Source organism: Tursiops truncatus, chromosome 10, assembly GCF_011762595.2.
Source record: "Tursiops truncatus isolate mTurTru1 chromosome 10, mTurTru1.mat.Y, whole genome shotgun sequence".
NCBI lineage: Eukaryota > Metazoa > Chordata > Mammalia > Artiodactyla > Delphinidae > Tursiops > Tursiops truncatus.
The window spans coordinates 60,316,674-60,338,667 of NC_047043.1; the positions used below are offsets into that span (position 1 = coordinate 60,316,674).

A 21,994-nucleotide genomic window follows, 5' to 3' on the forward strand; every position below is an offset into this window, starting at 1 on the left:
ACCACGGGGGATAGTGAAGTGCAGTTCCTGCAACGGTGTGAGCCAGGGTAGGAATGGGGTCCCACCTTCTCAGGACGTCCAGAAGGGGGAGCGATGAGCCCGTACTGCAGCCCTCACCACGGCACCTTGTGAAGTGTCTGTCAGGCCCACCACACAGATGACCGGTTAAGAGCCTACATGTCCACACACAGAGGAGGTGTTGTATAGGAGATGGAATGAGCCAAAGGCCAGAGGGCATGGGACTGGGGAAAGAGTGCTGGGCAGGCAGGAGGTCCTCCTGGCTCAGGTAGAAGGTACCACTTGGGGAGGATGAGAGGGGTTGCAGTCCCCTGTGAGAAGGAGGAAAGCATGAACACTGGCTGAGGGGTTCCAGGTGGCTCCCCTGGGTGATCAGGCTGCTGGCAGGGCTTGCCTGACCTCCGGTGTGCCCAGGGGACCTGGGGCAGGAGGTTGGCGTATCCCCTGAGCACCCAGTTGGCAGATGGAATGGGAGGCCCCTGCCCCACAGTTCCCCAGGCCCCGGGACACTTCTGGGTACCAAGCAGGGTGAGTGCAGGGTCTTGTGGGGCTCCTGAGCACAGTCAGGTGGGAGGGTAGCCATGGCGGGGTGAGAACTGAGCCTCAGAATGCGGGGCAGCCTTGGATCTGTGCTCCCTAAGGGCAGAGGGAACATGGCGAAGGGCTCAGGCGAGGACTTAGCATCTGGTTGTGGTGGGTCTCGCACAGCAGGATGTGGGTCAGGATCTGCAGGCTGGGAAGAGCTTTCCAGAAGACACTCGTAGCTCTGCCCACCAGCAGGGGCTGTCCTTCCTATAGTTATAGAAGAGCTTAGCCTGTGCTTGGTCCCCACTTCGGGCCCAGAAGCTAAAGGGAGGGGCTCAGCTGCCAGTGGGCCTGGCCAGGGTCCAGGCCTGGGTGGGAGGACAAACTTGAATGGCTCCGTGGGCTAGAGTATGTGTGGAGACACAGATCCACGTTGCTGGACCTCCAGCCCAGGCCTCTTTCATCACCCCAAGTGGCCGATGCTAATGCTGGGGTGAGAGGTGCTGGGTTGGCAGAGACGGGGGGAGCTCAGGATGCTCTTACAGCCTAGAGCCCTCAGAGCCTCCCTGAGATGAGGGAGAGGACCCCTGAAGCCTCCTTGCCAAAGGGCCAGGGGAAGGCCTGGGATCCTGGCAGCTCTGCCCTGAGGCCCCCTCACCCAGCTGTTCTTGCAGCTTTTTGGGACTCCCTCAGGGCAGGCCAGATAGAGTTTGCAAAGACTTCTGGGGAAGCCCACCCACCTCCCACCACCTGCCACCTTGGGGAATTCCACTGAGGCCAGGTCTAAGGGCCTGAAATTCTCAAGATTGGAGAATTAGCCTGTGGAGAAGGAAACTGAGGCTCACAGCAGAGAAGGGCCTGGCCCAAGGTCAAGGAGAAGGAAGTGGGTGCTGGAATCCAGCTTTCCAGACACTGGCCATGCCCCCCTATCCCCACACTTCATGGAAATGGTGGACTTCAGGCCTCAAGATCTGGAAAAGGATGTTTCCATGTTCAGTTCATGCATTTTTTCGATACTATTGAGCATCTACTGTATGTGGGTGCTATTGTAGATGCTGAGGATCTTGGGGAACAAAACAGACAAAACCCCTGCCTGCACGCAGGAAGGTGACTGTGAACCAGAAACATAATACATGAGCCAGCTTTATATTATGCTGGTGATGTATACACATGGAGAAGAGGAAGTAGAGAGGGAAGGGGGTTAGGAGGGCCAGGACTCAGGGAGAAAGGAAGGTAGAGATTAGAACCTTAAACAGGCTGGCCAGAGTGGGCTCACTGTGGTGACATTTGAAGGAGGTTGGGGTTAGCCAGGCAGATGTCTGCAGAACATTCCAAACAGAGGTTGGAACAGCAGTGCAAAGGTCCTATGGTAGGAGGGTGCCTGGGATACTTGAGGAACTGCAGGGAGGCCAGAGTGGCTGGAGCAGAGGAGTGGGGAAGGGAAGTGCAGGAGATGAGGCCAGACTGCATGGGGTAGAACGGATGCAGCCTTTGAAAAGCATGGGCCTTTATTTAGAATGAAATGGGGAGACGTTGAAGGGCTTTGGACAGAAGAGCGACATCATCTGACTCATGTTATGAAAGAATCACCCTGTCAGGGTGGTGGGGGAGGGGAGTGGAGGCAGGGAGAAGGTTGGGAGGTTGTGGAAGTGATCCAGGGGAGAGATGATGGCGGCCTGGCCAGGATGGTGGCAGTGGAAGCGGTGAGAAATATTTGGACTTCTGACATATTTTGAAGGCAGAGCCAACAGGAAATCCTGATGGGTTGGATGTAGGATGTGAGAGACAGAGAGAAGGCAGGGATGATGCCAAGGCCTGTGGCCTGAGCAGCTGGAAGGATGGAGTTGCCATCAACTGACATTGGGTGGAGCAGGCAGGGCGAGCTTTGGAAGCAACAGACAAGGCTGGCCTGCTGGGAGCTAGGCGGGGAGACTGGCCGGACCTGGCTGCCCTCAGCAGCAAGTCCCTGAGAGATGCCCCTCATCCTCTCCCGGGTGGGGGCAGCACAGAAGTCCATCCTGGGAATCTTCCTCTTCCAAGCCCCTCTGCCCAGCCTTCTCCCAACCTGCTGCTTCCAAGCCTGGGAGGAGGGTCCGGGAGTCAGGGCCCCGCCTGCAGCCCCTCGCCACCGTCAGGCTGCCCTCAGAGCTAGGGTGGTGGTAATGGTGATTGCCGGCGAGGTCAGGCAGGAGGCCACTTCTAACCTGTGATCACCGGCCAGCATTGACATAAGAAGGGTTTGGATGCCCCTGGAACTTTAGAAGGATAAAATCTGCTGGGTGGAAATGCCCTGGTGAGGGCGGGGCAGAGAAAGCAGACAGCAGAGAACAGCCCTCAGGGGCTCCATCTGCGCTTCCCTTCTTTGAAGACGGCAGAATGTTGTGAGGTCCAGCTTTGGGGAAATGCCCCAGGATTGTCTTGTCTGCTCATACTCAACTCAGGACAGTCCTTCTTCCCCAGAGAGTCTACTTCGGGGCAGGGAAGGGGCAGGCCCAAGAATCTGACTTGAAGGAAAGCACATGGGACCTAAAGCCCAGGCTTTGTGACCCTGCTCCTCCACACTAGCGGGTGGCTTTGGAACTCAGTTTTCTCATCTGTAGCATTGGGAGGTGCATTACACGTCCTGGGGTGATTGCGGCTATTACAGACGTGTGAGAGTGTGTGTGTGTGTGTGTGTGTGTGTGTGTGTGTGTGTGTGTGAAGTGCACATAGCAGGCCCTCAGTGAAGGTCTGAAAGCTGGGACATGCTTGGGCTTGCCCCCAGCCTCTTGGGCCGCAGGAAGGCTGGCCCAACGCAGGACAGCCTGTGAAAACGATCCAGCCGGGAATCAGAAAGACTGGACACAGGAAGACCTGCTGGCTCTCTCACACCCAGCCTGTTTTCGGTGGGCCAGGAGCCCTGCCACTGTCTCGAACTGTCCCCGTGGCTCCACTCCCACCCTGCCTCCCACAGGTCTCGCTGATCAGCCTGGTGGCCAATGCACTGGGCTTTGCTGAGATGGGCCCCATCAAGTCACTGCGGACCTTGCGTGCGCTCCGACCCCTGCGAGCCCTGTCACGATTTGAGGGCATGAGGGTAAGAGGGGTGGCTCTTCCCACAGGGGCAGTGGGAGGTGGCTCCATGGAGGGGACCCGCAGGCCCACTTGCTGTCCAGGCGGCCCTGACCCGGTGGGAGCATGTGCAGGATCTCCAGGAAGCACGGCTGGGCTTGGTGGCACTCGGAGATGGAGAGCTGTGTGAACCTCCCCCCAGGCCTGCCACCCCCAGCCCTGTGGGCTCCACGAGGGCCAGAGAGCCCTGGATAATGGAGAGGAAGTGAGGCCTGGGGCACAGGCGTCTCAGCTGCAGCCAGCCCCACCGGCCCAGGGCCCCTTCGGCTTCTGCTCTCCAGCGGGGCCTCGTGTCTGTGTGCGCCCCGGCTCCATGTGTCCGTCCCTGTCCCCTGCCTCCTGGCCATCACAGGCTGCCTTCCCTCTGTCTGTGATAGGCAGTAGGGCAGTGCTAGGGAGGATGAAGGAAGCAAGGAAGGAGCCAGCTGTATTCTCACCATGAGAGAGCAGCTTGTATTTGCTTAGTAAACTCTTTGGCACTATTTTCTAAGTGCAGAGCCCTCTGCGTTTGTTTCAAGTCACCAAATTTTACCAAAGAATGTGCACATATAAGGCAAATTGAAAAGCCCACCAAGAAAAATCATTATCCATTTTATATAGCAAGAAAACGAACCCATGTGTTTGTGTGTGTGGGTTTTTTTTGTTTCTTGTTTTTACAAAATGTTCACAGTTCTGTTGTGACTTTAGCAGACACATCTGTGTGTCTCTCACTGACCCAGCAGGCACCATTACACAGCCCCAATTTGGTTGATGGTTTTGAACTTTGCTCACACCCCCAATCCATGGAGAAGCAAGCTGTTTATTTCTGGTGGGAAGCCGTTCACAAGTGAATAATCCGACCTAAGTTAAATGTCTCTTCGGGAGCAAGGACATTTTGTTCTGGGACAAGGGGACATGGAGGAGACACTAGTTGCCAGGAATGCCTCTGCTGTGGCTGCTGGCCACAGAGCCAGAGAAGGGCAAACGGGAGAGTTGGTTTCCCACCCTGTTCCCATGTTCATCATGCCTGCTGGGGGGCCACGGACCGACCCCCTTCTTTGCGTGTGTCAGCATTACCATATCCACCGCCCAGCCCCACACCAGCTCCGCTCCTAGTCTGTGTGGCAAACATGTTCCTGGCTCACAGACAGCTGAGAACTAGGTCCCTTACTGGAGTGGAGTCCCCAGTTATTTTTGCCAATGATACTTCTCCTGGGTGCTGTGAGTTTAAATGAAGAGCATGGGGCCATGGCCCCATGGGGTCAGAGAGCCTCTCCCTGGGGAGGGCAGAGGCACAGGGAGCGCGCACACCACCCTCCCTGCCAGCCCTGCTCCCACCGCAGCATGGGAGGGCTGTCAGAGCACCCTCCAGACGTACCACCCGGAGGTCCCCTGGGCACACTTTACAGGAGAACACCCATCCATCCCGGTAGCAGCAACCCCAAAGAAAATCAGAAGCTTAGCTCAGAGAGTGTATCTCCAGAGGCCCTTTCTCATCAGACTTGTGGCATACTCATCCAGCAGAGACCCTGCTGAAAATTAAGTTTGAAGGTCATGGATTCCGGGCAGAGCCAAGAAGGGAAAGGCAGATGTTCTGAGCTGTGTCAGACTTTAGGGTGCAAAGCAAAAGGCATGTGTGTTCTCTCTCACTCCCCTCGCTGCCCACCAGAGCTTCTAGCCATGGGCTTCACTGGGGACAGGAATTGTTCCCCACCCCCATAGGGACCTATACCCAGGAGGTTGAGTAGTTTGGGGCTCTTGAAAAGGGTGTGTGTTCTGGGCACCCCCAGGAACTGAGCCTCTTCTCTGCCCACTTGAGGTTGTGGTCAATGCCCTGGTGGGCGCCATCCCCTCCATCATGAACGTCCTCCTCGTCTGCCTCATCTTCTGGCTCATCTTCAGTATCATGGGCGTGAACCTCTTCGCGGGGAAGTTTGGGAGATGCATCAACCAGACTGAGGGAGACCTGCCCTTGAACTACACCATCGTGAACAACAAGAGCGACTGTATGTCTTTCAACGTGACTGGTGAATTGTACTGGACCAAGGTGAAAGTCAACTTTGACAACGTGGGGGCTGGGTACCTGGCCCTTCTGCAGGTGGTAAGTTCTGTGGGGGTGGGGAAGGGCCTTCCTTCCTCCTACTGGCTGACCAGCAACAGGCACCTTCCCCTGTGCTGTGGGCAGGTGAGGGAGAGCGAGGCCACTCTGGATCCTCACGATAGGATCATGTTGCCCAAAGGAGGCGTAGGATTCTCCAGGGAATTCTTGGCTGCTTGGGAAGGCCCCAGATTTTCCATTCTAAGGAAGATGCTACATTCTCCAAGTATGGCCTGGGGCTTCAGCACTACGGCAGAACCAGCTCCCCAGACAGCAGTCAGTTTGGCAGTACGATGGCACAGATTGCAAGTGAACGACCATAGGCACCCAGGGACTGAACTAGTAGCAAAATTGTGACTCTGGCCGCCCCTCTGTTATAAAAGGTAGTGATACCTCCTGCGTTGTTAAAAGAATATATTTCCTTTCATCTCTAATGTGCAAGATGTGTGATGTTTAAACACGCATGGCCTTCCCCAGTCTTTCCAAAGTTTCCATTGATTTGTGAGGACAGTGGCTTCAGTGATTATAATGCACAGCATACAAATAACCTTGACAACAGAAATCAGTCTGAACCATAACATGCAAAGCTGCAGCTTGTTCTTCTTGCTGTCCCAACCAAAAGCCCAGACACCTGTCTCTAGTCCCCAGAACAGAGGGAAGCTTGGCACATCCCCTCACCCCTCCGCCCACCTCTTAAATCACAGGGATAGCTTTCTCCAACGACTCCCCTGAAATACATCGTGGGGAACATGATTAGAGCCAAACTCAGAGCACCTTCCATCCCTGTGGCTGTCCCTTCCGAATGTCAGAACTTGGAAGGAAAGCCCCCTTTCTGTTGCAGACAGAACCGCACAGTGGCTGGGAAGAATTCGGTCACGGGCATCTCGTAACCTTGGGTGGTCCCCAGCAGGTCCCACAGCATCTCCAGGCCTCTCTGTACAGGTGAGGGCCCCATGGCACAGGGAGCTGAAGCAGTTGCCTTCTCTGCGGCTGCCTTGGTTTCCCTCTGCCTTGCCTGACTCATGAAAACTCTTAGACATGGAAAGTCTGTGCAGACCAGCTTATACCCTGAAAGTAGGCTCAGGACACGATCGGATTTTGCCAAGGACACAAGTGAGGTCCGCTAGGCAATTGGTCTCACCAGCAAGCCTGTCCCCCAGGCTCTTTCTGAATCATCATAGCATCCCAGACTTGGGCAGTCCATGCAGCCAGTGCCTGGACCTTGTCCTATTCGGCCTCCTCTTTCCTGCCTTGTGTGCCATGCCAGCGCCGGCACGTATGGACTCACAAGAGCCAATTGCTACGTTTTCCAATATTTGGCAAGCCATTATTAAAAATTAGATTTTTTAAACTTGTAATTAACTCAATGATATTGAAACGAAATCAGAACTCACCATTACCACTTATTATCATCTATGCTCCTGAGGTTATTCACACCTATTATATCCATGCAGTGGAAATATTGCAACGCTGTGCTCCTGTGCATCTCTTCCCGACTCTGTGTTCAGTAGTGACATGTTGGTAACTTAAGGATGGCAATGATGGGAGTATTTACACAGAGAAGCTGGCAAACGCAACAATCAGGGCTTTTCTTTTTCTTCTGGAAAGCCATTTGTTAGCCATTTGCCAACACACCACTAGCAAAAGGACCCCCTTAAGTATGAGGGAAGGTTGGGATTCTTCAGGGACTTCCTTTGAAAAGCTATGAAGCAGAAGCAATAAGACTCATGACAAAGGGGACCAGGTCAGCCCTGGAGTCCACCTTAAGTAAGAACTGAGAGCCCAAGAGCCACCTCTCTCTCCCTGATACCTGCTGTGCGCTTCTGTGTCATTTTAGAATCTGAAATGAATGTGGATCTGAAGGGAAGTCTCTTGGCCAACATCAAGAAGTTTATTCCCCCACTGTATGACCTTCTTGGGGTGTCTGCTTGGCTGGCTTCCCCTCCTCCTCAGCCCTGAACAAGAAGGCCTTTCCCTGACCGCCCAGCCGTTTGGATACTGCTGAAAGGGTGGGATGGACTGATTGCTTCTTGTAGGAGGTTATTTCCTGGCCTAATCTGCCCAGACGGGAGCCCTAAGTAGCTCCATAGATGCAGGATTAAATGATTTCCTTACTTTTGCTTTTTCCTTCCAGGCAACATTTAAAGGCTGGATGGACATCATGTATGCAGCTGTGGACTCCAGGGGGGTAGGTTGTCACACTGGCCTCTCTGCCTGAGTCAGGCACCCGAGGTTCCCAGCTTCTTGGCCCCCAGGGAATCAGGGCCTACATCCCATAAGGGCCAGGTCTCTTGTGTCAACCCAGAGTTGAGCCTCTCTGGAATGCCTAGGCCTGGCCCTGGGGCAAGGTTGTGTGGTCTCCCAAGGAGTCCCCAAATTTACAAATATCTTTCAAATTAAATTCACTGTAATTTAGTTGAATCAAAGTCTTACCCCAGGAGGATGGGGTGGAACCAACAGAGACATAAATCAAGTTTCTCCTTTGTCCTTGTGCTCCACCCCCATCACACTGAGAGTTGCAGGCTGAGAGATGCCCCCATATACTCAAACCTCCCATTGGCCCAGGGGAAGGAGCCATGCAGGGACGCTGTGCCAGCCCTGAGCCCAGCATGCCTGCCCTTATCACCTGCCACCACCCACTCTTCTCAACTCCATCCCCACCCACCCATCACACACACTCAGACATACACCCTGTGTGGTGACCTTCCTCTGACACACCCAGCCAGCCCACCCCCATTCCCGCCTGTCTGACCTCCCGTCTGATTTCTCCCCTCTAGTATGAAGAGCAGCCCCAGTGGGAATACAATCTCTACATGTACATCTACTTTGTTATTTTCATCATCTTCGGGTCTTTCTTCACCCTGAACCTTTTCATCGGTGTCATCATTGACAACTTCAACCAACAGAAGAAAAAGATACGTAGAGCACAGGTTCCCCAGGCTGCAGGGCAAGGCTGGATGCCAGGGACTTGGGAGCCTTTCCAGCTCCTGGCCCCATTTTTCCTTCCTGTTGGGGATGGTCCTCTTCTTGCTCCTGTTGGGATAGGGTGGGAGAGGGGTGTGTCTATAATGTGACCTGCTTAGGGCTGTAAGCCTGTAACAAGGGGCCCCACGCCTGCCGTAGTCTGAGAGATGAGGCTCCTAAGAGAACCTGGGGTGAGGGTTGTGTCTGTTTACCTGGTCCGTGATCAGGGACAATGGTGGGGGCGGTACTGCACAGAGGCCAGGGTCTTCCAGGAGCTCCATCAGAGGGGCCATGATTGGGTGGCAGGCAAACCAAGTGGGCAGAGAGAACTTCCAAGGTGGCTGAGCTGAGCAGGGGAGAGGATGGGAGTAGGGACTGGATTTGCAAGTCACAAAGTCAGAGAGAGCTCAAGGAGAATGGGGACAGGGACCCAGGAGAAGCAGGTCCGGGGGTGGGGGGAATCTCTGGTGCAGGATAGAGGCACACTTTTCTCCCCCAGGAGAGGAAGTGCGGAGGAACGCAACCCTGGCATCCTCATCAAGGAGGCGAGATCCCTGTGCCCTCCATGCTGGGGGCTCTGAGAACTCCAAAATGAAGCTGGTGCCTGTCTCTCTGCACTTAGGGGGCCAGGACATCTTCATGACAGAGGAGCAGAAGAAGTACTACAATGCCATGAAAAAGCTGGGCTCCAAGAAGCCCCAGAAGCCCATCCCACGGCCCCTGGTGAGTCAGGCTTTCGATTTGGTGGGAGTGGGGAGGACCAGCTGAGGGGACCCTGGGAAGGCCCCATGCCACAAGACCAGCTATCAGGGCCTCTTCACAGTCTTTTGGCCCAACCTAGGGCCCTCAGCCTGTCCAGGAAAGGAGGGACCTGTAACCACACACAGGGGCCTCAGTCTCACGGAGATAGAAGGGAAGGCATGAGACAGCTATGGTAGCCCAGGGGACACTCCCCTCCCACAGGAACCTCTCAGTGAGCCCCCTTCTCCCCTGCAGGGCTGCAGGCTTTCCCCAGGGAGCGCAGGGCAGCCTGCCCCCACCCCCGTGCATAACCTCATCCTTGCAACTCCCTGAGCAGTAGAGTTCCCTAGTAGGTGGGGCCCAGAGGGGTGCTGGGTTCTCTGCTAGGCTGACTCCCTTGGCCCAAAAAAGTGTGTGTGTGTGTGTGTGTGTGTGTGTGTGTGTGTGTGTGTGTGTATTGGAGCAGGATGGGGTCAGTACTGAGGTTAATTAGGTGAATGGTACCTAAATCACTAGCTTGTAAGTGGCAGCCCCAGTTTTTGCATCTAATTCATCCATTTCATCTGATACTTTCCTGTTCTCCATGCTCGGTTCTAGGTTACGTGTGTGTGTGTGTGTGTGTGTGTGTGTGTGCATGCGCAGACGTGTGTTTTCACTTATTTATAATCGTCTCTCTTCCCCCAAATAATCTTACAATTAAAGACATATAAATACAGTCAGTAGAATCCACTGGACCACTGGGGGAGTCCCAAGTAGAATAAATAAAATAAATTCCATAAAAAGGGTGGAGAAAATTTGTTAACCTGAGGACTGAGACAATTACTAGGACTGAAATTTAAATCTGACCTTGAGCCTTCAGACAGTGGGAACAAAAAGGGAAGCATGATGAACGATGTGCTGAGGAAACTCGGGGTAAGAGAGGTCCCTTTCTGAAGAGCCATCAGAGATGGTCTCAGGGAAGAGAGAGCCTAGGACTGGGCCTGGAAGCCCAGGGAACTTTCAGCAGGAGAGCCAGGCTGGCCAGCATCCTGACTTCTTCTTCTTCCCGTGACTGGGGGCATTGGCCCCCCCCCAGAGGATGAAGTAGGAGGGTAGGTGGCCTGGGCTGAGAGGCAGCAATGGGGGCGTGCTAGCCTGTCTGAGACCCCTGCTGAGCCCGTCTTTTGCCCCTCCTTTCAGAACAAGTACCAGGGCTTCATATTCGACATTGTGACCAAGCAGGCCTTCGATGTCACCATCATGTTTCTCATCTGCTTGAACATGGTGACCATGATGGTGGAGACAGATGACCAGAGCCCTGAGAAGGTCAACATCTTGGCCAAGATCAACCTGCTCTTCGTAGCCATCTTCACAGGCGAATGTATCGTCAAGATGGCTGCCCTGCGCTACTATTACTTCACCAACAGCTGGAACATCTTTGACTTCGTGGTTGTCATCCTCTCCATCGTGGGTGGGTATGCAAGTTGGCTGGGCAGAAAAGCCCTCCCCAGGCCAGGCCTTTCCCTCTCCTCCAGCCCTGGATCTGTACTTCACCATAACAAGTACACCAGGCTCCTACATTCTTTTCTGTCTACATTCCTTGCCTCTACCCCCATCTCATACACACACACACACACACACACACACACACACACACACACACACACTCACACACACACACATCTGGGAGGGCCCAATCAGGCCAAGGGGCCAACCTGGTAGAGGACCCAGCACCCCTTCCTGGCCCCACCCTCCCTGGAACCCTGGAACACAGCTCTCTGATTGGAGAGCTTCAAGGATGAGTCTGGGAAAGGGAGTGGGACCTGTGGGGGCTTTCCTGCCTTCCCAAGGGAAGCCTGCCCCTTAGGCTGAAGGAGGAAGAGGTTCCAGAGTCGGGAGGCAGGTGGCCCTCTAAAGTAGAAGTTATCCTTGGAGATGGAAAATTCTGGAGTCTAGCCACCCAGGTATGTGCCAGGTTCCTTCAGACATCACCTGCCTCATGCAGTTTACCTTATAAAGTCAGCACTGAGGCAGGGAAATCATACAACTAGGGAGAAGCAGAGACAGGATTCATACACAGTCTACTCAGGCTGCTATAACAAAATACCAGACTGGGTAACTTATAAACAACAGAAATTTACTTCTCACAGTTCTGGATGCTGGAAGTCCAAGATTAAGGCACCAGCATAATAATGTTTTCTGGTGAGGGTCCTTTTCCTGGTTCATAACCTGCACCTTCTTGCCATGTCCTCACAAAGTGGAAGGGGCTAGGGAGCTCCATGAGCCTCTTTTATAAGGGCACTAATCCCATTTATGTGGGCTCCACCCTCATGACTTAAGCACCTACCAAGGTCCCACCTTCTAATACCATCATCTTTGAGAGTTGGGATTTCAACATATGAATTTAGGGGGAGACAGAAACATTCAGACCATAGCACATGCCCATATCTGTTTAACTTCAGAGCCCAAGTTCTTTTTTTAACAACAGTTTTATTGAGATATAATTTACATAACATAAATCCACCCTTTCAAGTGTACTTCAGTACTTTTTAGTATATTCACATAGCTGTGCAACCATCATCACACTCTAATTTTAGAATATTTTCCTCATCCCCAAAAGAGACTCTGTACCCATTTAGCGATTAGTCCCCATTTTCCCTCTCCCCAGCCCCTTGGCAACCAGTCATCTAAAATTTTGAGGGGCTGCCAAACTGTTTTCCAAAGTGGCTGCACCATTTTACATTCCCATCCTCAATGTATGAGGGTTCCAATTACTCCACATCCTTACCAACACTTGTTATTTTCTGTATTTTTTAATTATAGCCACTCTAGTGGGTGTGAAGTGATATCTTATTGCGGTTTTGGTTTGCATTTCCCTGATGACTAATGATGATGAACATCTTTTTATGTGTTTATTGGTCATTTTCCTTGGTATATCTTGGTATATCTTGGTATATAATAAGAGAAATGTCTTGGAGGAATGTCTTCAAATCCTTTGCTCAATTTTTTAATTGACTTATTTATGTTTTTATTGAGTTGTAAGAATTCTTTATATATTCTGGAGGCCAGTCCCTTATCAGATATATGATTTGCAAATATTTTCTCCCATTCTGTAGGTTGTCTTTTCACTTTCTTGGTTGTTATCTCTTGAAGCACAAAGCTTTTATTTTTAAGTCCAATTTATCAATTTTTTTTTCTTTTGTCACTTGTGTTCAGGGCCCAGTCTTGACCCTGCCTCCACAGACCGCTGCCTTGGGGTGACTGGCTTTCATCTTTCTGCCATGTTCAGACCCTGCCTTCAGTGCCTCAGAGGCAAAAGCAGGGGCTGCTATGGCTGCAGTGATGGACAGATGGTTAGAAGCTGGAAGTTAGGTCAGGAAATGCTCCGAGAGGTCCCAGGCAGGGGTGAGGGCGAGATTGTGCCTGGTAGGACTGGAGAGAAGCTTTAGAGAATGCGGGTGTCAGGAACAGGAACAGAGCCCTTGAGGCATAGTCTCAGAGATTCCAGGAGGTGCCGTCTGTCCTCAGGAACACCTGGTGATCCCAGAGCTTGTGTACCAGAGAGGCATAGTTAACATGTCGACTTGGAGCCAGAGTGTCTGAGTCAAATCGCAGCTTCTCACTGACTAGGTGGTAACTTAGATAAGTTTCCTCTTCCAGAAAATGAGGATGATGGTATCAGCTTTCCTCCTAGGGTAAGCCCTTTCTTCTGTTGGAAGGGCTAAATGGATGGGTATGAATTGCTCAGCCCAGTGCCCTATTGACAGTGAACACTGGACATATGTCAGCCGGTGACATTATTATCATATGAGGAGTTGGGAAAGGTCACTTGGGCCAATACGAGGCAAGTGCATTCCACGCTTTCCCCTATAACTTACATCCCTGCTTCTTGAAACTCCAAATCCAGAGTAGTCAGTGGAGATGGGTGGGCAGGCCTGGCAGCTAGCAGAGTTGAGAGGGTCATAGGAAGCACCTCAGAGAGGCTGAGATGTGACAGGTGAGGTGCGGGGAGTGGGCCGACTGCCTGGCCAGTGCCTCTTGTATTTCAGTGTGCACACAAACGACCTGGGCTTGTTAAAACACAGTGGGTCTGGGGCGGAGCTGAGATTCTGCATTCCTGATAAGTGCCCAGGAGATCAGGCTTCTGGTCCTTGGACCACACTTTGAGTAGCAAGGAGCTAAAAGTTCCCGAGTTCTGGTCCAAGGTGGGCCACCAAGATGCTGAGAAAGTCCCCTGAGGCCTCAGAACCCAAGATCTGGAAGATGGGCCTGGTACGGCTCTGCAGGTGTTCTCAGGAGCCTAAGGAAAGGAGAGCTAAGAAGGCACTTTGCAAAAGATGCAGGTACTGTAGGTCCTCCTTTTCTGGACCACAGATGCAGCAATGGAGGCTCAAAGAGGTGGGTGGAGGCAGGGTCCTTGCAGGCCCCAGGTGACCCAGGCCTCCACTTCCTGGCTCCTCGCTGTACAGAGACCCCTCCCAGCGATGCTGGGCTGGAGGGAGGACAGCAATGCCATCAGTGGCCACAGTCTGCATTGTTTCCCACAGGCACTGTGCTCTCAGACATCATCCAGAAGTACTTCTTCTCCCCAACGCTCTTCCGAGTCATCCGCCTGGCCCGGATTGGCCGCATCCTCAGGTTGATCCGCGGGGCCAAGGGCATCCGCACGCTGCTCTTCGCGCTCATGATGTCCCTGCCCGCCCTCTTCAATATTGGGCTGCTGCTCTTCCTGGTCATGTTCATCTACTCCATCTTCGGCATGGCCAACTTCGCCTACGTCAAGTGGGAGGCTGGCATTGATGACATGTTCAACTTCCAGACCTTTGCCAACAGCATGCTCTGCCTCTTCCAGATCACCACGTCGGCAGGCTGGGACGGGCTCCTCAGCCCCATCCTCAACACGGGGCCTCCCTACTGCGACCCCACCCTGCCCAACAGCAATGGCTCCCGGGGGAACTGCGGGAGCCCCGCCGTGGGCATCCTCTTCTTCACCACCTACATCATCATCTCCTTCCTCATCGTGGTCAACATGTACATCGCCATCATCCTGGAGAACTTCAGTGTGGCCACGGAGGAGAGCACGGAGCCCCTGAGCGAGGATGACTTCGACATGTTCTATGAGATCTGGGAGAAGTTTGACCCGGAGGCCACCCAGTTCATTGAGTATTCGGCCCTGTCCGACTTTGCTGACGCCCTGTCTGAGCCGCTCCGAATCGCCAAGCCCAACCAGATAAGCCTCATCAATATGGACCTGCCCATGGTGAGCGGGGACCGTATCCACTGCATGGACATCCTCTTTGCCTTCACCAAGAGGGTCCTGGGCGAGTCTGGGGAGATGGACGCCCTGAAGATCCAAATGGAGGAGAAGTTCATGGCGGCCAACCCGTCCAAGATCTCGTACGAGCCCATCACCACCACACTCCGGCGCAAGCACGAGGAGGTGTCGGCCTCGATCATCCAGCGGGCCTTCCGCAGGCACCTGCTGCGGCGCTCCATGAAGCACGCCTCCTTCCTCTTCCGCCAGCAGGCGGGCGGCAGCGGCCTCTCCGAGGAGGATGCCCCCGAGCAGGAGGGCCTCATCGCCTACATGATGAACGAGAACTTCTCCCAGCGCCTTGTCCCGCCCTCCAGCTCCTCCATCTCCTCCACGTCCTTCCCACCCTCCTACGACAGCGTTACCAGGGCCACCAGCGATAACCCCCAGGCGCGGGCATCTGACTACAGCCCCAGCGAAGATCTCGCGGACATCCCCCCGTCCCCAGACAGGGACCGTGAATCTGTCGTGTGAGCGTGCCCCGGTGGGCCAGCGCACAGCGTCATGGCAAACCCAAATGCAGCCCCAGACCAGCAGCCGTTGGGCCATCTGTCCTTGCTTTGGGCTTCAGGAGTGAGAGATGAGCCTCAGCCCCATGGACCGACAAGGCAGAGCCCTGTGCACCATGCTGATGCCTGGAAGCATTTGGCTACGCCAGCCATTCGGGGTGGCCTGTCCCTAGAGGCCCCAAGTGTACCAGTCCTGGCGGAAGGTTCTGGTCAGGCAACACCCCAGGGCTCTGACAAGCAACTCCATCCCAGCTGCTGAGACAAAATACAAAACTGAGACTGTAGGTGTTGTGAACGGGCTTTCATAAATTTATTATATTTGATATTTTTTTACTTGAGCAAAGAACTAACTTTTTTCATGGATGGATCGGCAGCAATTCCCGCTGCCTCTTCTTAACTCTGCACAAGAGTGTCTATGGAGCTGCTGGGACTCTGTTGTCAAAGCAAAAGTGAAATCCAGTGTGGGTCCCACAGGCCTTCACTGCCCAGGGGTTGGGCTAAGGTGCCAAGAGGGCTGAACCCCTTCCCCTTCATGCGTGTGCATGCTCCCATACACACAGAGGCCAGACACAGGCCACGTGTGGCCTGGGCTCCCCGAGGTGAGCACCAGGCAGCCTCTTCTGCCCTAGCCTAAGGGAGACAGGCCTTTCCTCCCGGCCCCCATGGGTGGGATTCTTGTCAGCCGGGGCTCATCCTGGCCTTCCATTGTACCCAAGGTCCATTTTCCCCTTGTATTTTTATGCAGGCCACCCTGGGGTCAGTTCTACAGATACAACAAGCTTCCAGAAGAGAGTGTCCCGGGTCCCAGGGCTGGTCCTCGGCACTGATGTTGCCTTTCTTCCCTGGAGAGCGTGGCCTCTGTTAGTGTATTAACGTTAAACGAAGGGCCTGAGGGAGGAGCCCCACTCACTTCCTGCCACCCAGCTTGTCCTTGCTGCCCAGCCTGGCCGGCCCTGCCCCACAGGCGAGGAAGAGAAGGCTGAGCCCGTGGGGTTAGGGCTGAGAAACACAACAGCCCTCAGAGCGGGGGCCCCTGGCCCATGTGGAGAAGGGAGTCTGTTGTCATCACCCAGGCTCTCTCTCCGGACCTTTCTGTCTCTGCCCAGCTGTGAGGGGATGCCCGTGTGGCCTCCAGCTCCTCTCCAGATGCAGTGGCATGGGAGTGGGGAGGGCTGTTCGGGCCCTGTGCAGAGAAGGGGCCTCAGGAGGCTCAGGCCCAGTCCCTGTGCCCTGGGAGGGGAATGGACCCCAGGCCCCCTGGGAAAGGGAGTAGTGTGACCCTGGACCAGCCCCTCCCGCTCAGCCCAGGGTCCTGGTGGCACCTGCATGCAGGACCTTCTGGGGCAGCGGCCAGGCTGCCCATAGGTCTTGTGAGCAGGCCTTTTCAGGGAAAAATACTTTTTCTAGTCCAATTACCACCCCCAGGGCCTCTTCAGCTGCTGACAATCCTACTTAGCATATGCAAATCTTTTAATGTAGAGAACTGTCACCCTGAGAGTGACAGTGGTGGCTGGTGGAGCCTGTGCAGGCAGGGGCTCGGCTGCCCAAATCCGCTCTCCAGCAAAGCCGCCCTCCACCCGGCGGCAGCCACCTCTCAGGGCAGCCCGGGAAGCCAGAAGCTGGCTGTCCTAACCTACCTCGCCGAGCCGTCAGGGAGCTGGCCGTGGGGAGCTAAGGGGACACTGCCGGCGAGACAAGTATTATGTTTCTTCTTGTCACCTGAGTTCCCTTGGTGGCAGCCCCAGCCTCCACCCCCTTCCACCCCAGTGATTTCTCTTCTCCCATGTTCCCTTTGAGTCCAGCGTGGGATGTGGTTTTTAACTGTCCCAGCGACACTTCTCTGAGTGGAAATCTTATTTTTGTAGCTCTCTGTGCTGTGCTCTTAAGGCTTGGAGAGGTGTGTGCCCTCCCTGGCACCTGGCACCCAGAGCCTGCTGCATGGACGGGGATGAGGCTGGGAGGCCGGCTGGCCTGCAGGCCCAGCTGACCAGAAGGCAACTGGGGTTTTATATGTGGGGACAGCCTGGGAGCCTGAGGCAGGTGCCCGGGGCCGGCCGCTGACAGACGACGCTGGCTGCACCAAGTGCCAGCCGTTGTCTGAACTACCCAAGCACTTCTCACCAAACTTCGTGCGTAAATAAGATACATATTTTTAAAACAAACCAATAAATGGCTTACATGACCTGGCCTGGACCCTGTTCTTTTTTTTTAATTGAAGCATAGTTGATTTACAAATTTACAATATTGTGTTAGTTTCTGGTATACAGCAAAGTGATTCAGTTTTATATATCCAGCCTTTATTTTTGCCTCTTCCTGTCCCTTTCAGCTTCATTCAGTGGAGACAATCTTCCCTGGCCCCGGGTAAAAACCAGGCCAATGCTGGGGCTTTTCCACTCAGTCTTGGGTGAAACAGCAGCCTTCAGCCACTCTGTTGTAAATACCATCTTAGCCTCATCCTGAGAGTGTCCAGTCCTACGACAGTCGGAGATAGGGTGGCTGGACGGCTAGAGGGGACTCTCATACGGGCATCTTCTGGCTTTCTGGAGACTCCCTACTGGGCCTTCTCCCTGTAGTCTCCTCAGCCCTAGGAATGCACTCTTCCAGGTGCCCCGTGACCCTTCCTTTGCCTGTGGGCACCTGTGGGTCTACTCCCAGCCTCTTCCTGCCAAGCCCCTGGACCTTCCCGGTAGCCCTGTTGTGGAGGCTCACACAGCCCCTCTCTGCCTGCTGCCTCTGGTCCTCAGGAAGCACTAAGCACACTTGCCCCACCCACACTGGCCCGTGGCTAGGCCCCGGCAGCAGTGTGCTCCAAGGCCACCACCAGAGCAACCCTCCCTCCAGGTCCCAGGGCTGGTCCACTTGAGCTTTCTCAGGCCCAGTGAGGCCCAGTCCTCCATGTCAAAGCTCTCCAAGAAGGCCCAGGAAGCCCCCCTCAGCAGGCCAGGGTTAGAAGGTGGAACCCTCCACACACTGGCCATCCTCAAGAAGAAAGCCACAGCGTCCTGGAAACAACTCATGACAGTTCTCTGCAAGAAACCCACTCACAACAGGTTCCCTTGGACCCCTTTTTCTATCCTTGATGTGACTACGGGGTCCCCATGTCCGGCTCCATTTCCCTTGTAAGCTATCTGCATACAAGAGACACATGGTTTGGCAACCTGAAACCCTTGGTATTGGTCCCTTGGTCAAAACAGGGGCAGAGACAGTCCACTTTAACCTCCTGTGACACTTGTTTAATTGTCTCCCCAGCCGGACCAGGGCATTTCAAAGGGCAGGCCATGTCCCAGTGTAGTGGGCCACGACCAGCTTTTTTTAAAATGATATCAGAATTTAAAATAGCAGTGGATGCTATGTGCTTAGGATAAGTGTTGTTTTGTGAAGCTATTGTTTCAGATATACATAGAAAACTTGGGTGAGTGCCTGTATGTACACTGGGTGGTGAAAGAAAATATATTTTGTATTAGAAATTGCAGCAAAAAGAGTGAAAACAACATGAGGAGAGGAGTGTGAGACAAGACAACGGAGTAGAAGGACTTCAGCTCACCATCTCGCACGAAAGCACCAAAATCACAATTAGCTGCTGAACAACCATTGACAAAAAAGACTGGAACTATCAAAAAGATACTCTACATCCAAAGACAAAGAAGAAGCCACAACGAGATGGTAGAAGAGGCGCATTCACAATATAATGAAATCCATACCCGCAGGGCGGGTGGCCCACAAACTGGAAAATAATTATATCTCAGTGGTTCTCACACAGGAGTGAGAGTTCTAAGCCCCATGTCAGGCCCCCAGAGCATTTGGCTTAGAAGGCCAACAGGGCTTGATTGCAGGAACTCCACAGAACCAGGAGAAACAGACACTCCACTCTTGGAGAATGTACACAAGTTCTCATGCACACTGGGACCCAAGGAAAAAAGCAGTGACTTCATAGAAGCCTGGGCCAGACCTACCTGATGGACTCGGAGGGTCTCCTGGGGAGGCGGGAGTAGCTGTGGCTCACTTTGGGCACAAGGACACTGGTGGAGGAAGTATTGGGAGTATTCATTGGTGTGAGCTCTCCCAGAGGCTGCCATTTTGTCACCAAGATCTGGCCCCACCCAACAGCCTGCAGGCTCCAGTGCTGAGACCAAACAACCAACAGGGTGGGAATACAGCCTCACCCATCAGCAGACAGGCTGCTTACAGTCTTCCTGAGCCCACAGCTGCTTGCAAAAATCCTTTACAAAACACTAGCAAACCAATCCAACAATACATTAAAAGGATCATACACCATGATCAAGTGGGATTTATCCCAGTAATGTGAGGATTTTTCAATATCCACAAATCAATCAGTGTGATACACTACATCAACAAATTGAAGAACAAAAACCATATGATCATCTCAGTAGATACAGAAAATGCTTTTGACAAAATTCAACTCCCATTTATGATAAAAACTCTCCAGAAAGTGGGCCTAGAGGGAACTTACCTCAACATAATAAACACCGTATATGACAAACCCACAGCTAACATCATACTCAACAGTGAAAAGCTGAAAGCATTTCCTCCAAGATAAGGAACAAGACAAGGATGTCCACTCTTGCCACTTTTATTCAATGTAGTTTTGGAAGTCCTAGACACAGCAATCAGAGAAGAAAAAGAAAAGGAATTCAAGTTGCAAAAGGAGAAGTAAAACTTACTGTTTGCAGATGACATGATACTGTACATAGAAAATCCTAAAGATGCTACCAGAACACTACTAGAGCTCATCAATGAATTCAGTAAAGTTGCAAGATACAAAATTAATACACAGAAATCTATTGCATTTCTATACACTACGAATGAAAGATCAGAAAGAGAAATTAGGAAACAATTCCATTTACCATCACATCAAAAAGAATAAAATACCTAGGAATAAACCTACCTAAGGAGGAGAAGACCCATACTCCAAAAACTGTAAGACACTGATGAAAGAAATCAAAGGTGACACAAACAGTTGGAAAGATATACCATGTCCTTGGATTGGAAAACTAAATATTGTCAAAATGACTACACTACCCAAGGCAATCTACAGATTCAATGCAATTCCTAGCAAATTACCAATGGCATTTTTTTGCAGATCTAGAACAAAATATCTTAAAACTTGTATGGAAACACAAAAGGTTGCCAAAGCAATCTTGAAAAAGAAAAAACAGAGTTGGAGGGAATCAGGCTCCCTGATTTCAAACTATACTACAAAGCTACAGTAATCAAAACAGTATGATACTGGCACAAAAATAGAAATATAGATCAATGGGACAGGACAGAAAGCCCAGAAATAAGCCCACACACCTGTGGTTAATTAATCTTTGACAAAGGAGGAGGAATATACAATGGAGAAAAAACAGTCTCTTCAATAAGTGCTGGGAAAACTGGACAGCTCCATGTAAAAGAATAAAATTAGAACATTCTCTAATATCATACACAAAAATAAACTCAAAATGGATTAAGTACCTAAATGTAAGACTGGATATCATAAAACTCTTAGAAGAAAACATAGGCAGAACACTCATTGACATAACTTGCAGCAGTATCTTTTTGGATCCACCTCCAAGAATAACGAAAATAAAACCAAAAATAAGCAAATGAGACCCAATTAAACTCAAAAGCTTTTGCACAGCAAAGGAAACCATAAATAAAACAAAAAGACAACCCAGAGAATGAGAGAAAATATTTGCGAATGATGCAACCAACAAGGGATTAATCTCCAAAATATACAAACAGTTTATGCAGCTCAATATCAAAAAAACACAAAGCCAATCAAAAAACGGGCAGAAGGGCTTCCCTGGTGGTGCAGTGGCTGAGAGTCCGCCTGCCAATGCAGGGGACACGGGTTCGTGCCCCGGTCCGGGAAGATCCCGCATGCCGCGGAGCGGCTAGGCCCATGAGCCGTGGCCACTGAGCGTGCACGTCTGGAGCCTGTGCTCCACAACAGGAGAGGCCACAACAGTGAGAGACCCACGTACCGCAAAAAAAAAAAGGGCAGAAAATCTAAATAGACATTTCTCCAAAGAAGACATTCAGATAGCCAAAACGCACATGAAAAGGTGCTCAACGTTGGTAATTATTAGAGAAATGCAAATCAAAACTACAATGAGGTATCACCTCACACCAGTCAGAATGGCCATCATTACAAAGTCTAAAAAGAATAAATGCTGGAGAGGGTGTGGAGAAAAGGGAACCCCTATATACTGTTGGTGGGAATGTAAATTCATAACAGCCACTATGGAGAACAGTATGAAGTTTCCTTAAAAACTTAAAAATAGAATTACCATATGATCCAGCAATCCCGCTCATGGGCATATATCCAGAGAAAACCATATTTCAAAAAGATACATGCACCCCAGTGTTCACAGCAGCACTGTTTACAATAGTTAACACATGGAAGCAACCTAAATGTCCATCGACAGAGGAATGGATAAAGACGATGTGGTGTATATATACAATGGAATATTACTCAGCCATAAAAAAGAATGAAATAAGGCCTTTTGCAGCAACATGGATGGACCTAGAGATGATGGTACTAAGTGAAGTAAGTCAGACAGAGAAAGACAAATATTATATCACTTATATGTGGAACCTGAAAATTGATACAAATGAACTTATTTACAAAACAGAAACAGACTCAGTCATAAAAAAAACAAACTTATGTTTGCCAAACGGGAAAGGTAGTGGGGGTAATAAATTAGGAGGTTGGGATTGACATATACACACTAGTATATATAAAATAGATAA

The 21,994-nt window shown here is 51.9% G+C and overlaps 1 protein-coding gene across 7 annotated transcripts in view; it reads left to right on the forward strand.

Annotated features, from left to right (window-relative positions):
* The window catches only part of SCN5A (sodium voltage-gated channel alpha subunit 5), an 87,970-nt gene extending 70,604 nt beyond the window's left edge, over nt 1–17,366 (forward strand). For 4 of the 7 annotated variants that reach the window (XM_033863707.2, XM_033863712.2, XM_033863706.2 and 1 more), the window contains 7 exons: nt 3,497–3,619; nt 5,453–5,734; nt 7,866–7,919; nt 8,509–8,646; nt 9,314–9,418; nt 10,616–10,886; nt 13,963–17,366. In XM_033863707.2, the coding sequence (XP_033719598.1) occupies nt 3,497–3,619; nt 5,453–5,734; nt 7,866–7,919; nt 8,509–8,646; nt 9,314–9,418; nt 10,616–10,886; nt 13,963–15,203 (2,214 nt within the window). In that variant the 3' untranslated portion in view covers nt 15,204–17,366. The remainder of the gene's footprint in view (nt 1–3,496; nt 3,620–5,452; nt 5,735–7,865; nt 7,920–8,508; nt 8,647–9,313; nt 9,419–10,615; nt 10,887–13,962) is intronic. The other 3 variants (XM_033863709.2, XM_033863710.2, XM_033863711.2) reach the window with 2 other exon arrangements.
* Nucleotides 17,367–21,994: the final 4,628 nt, after the last annotated feature.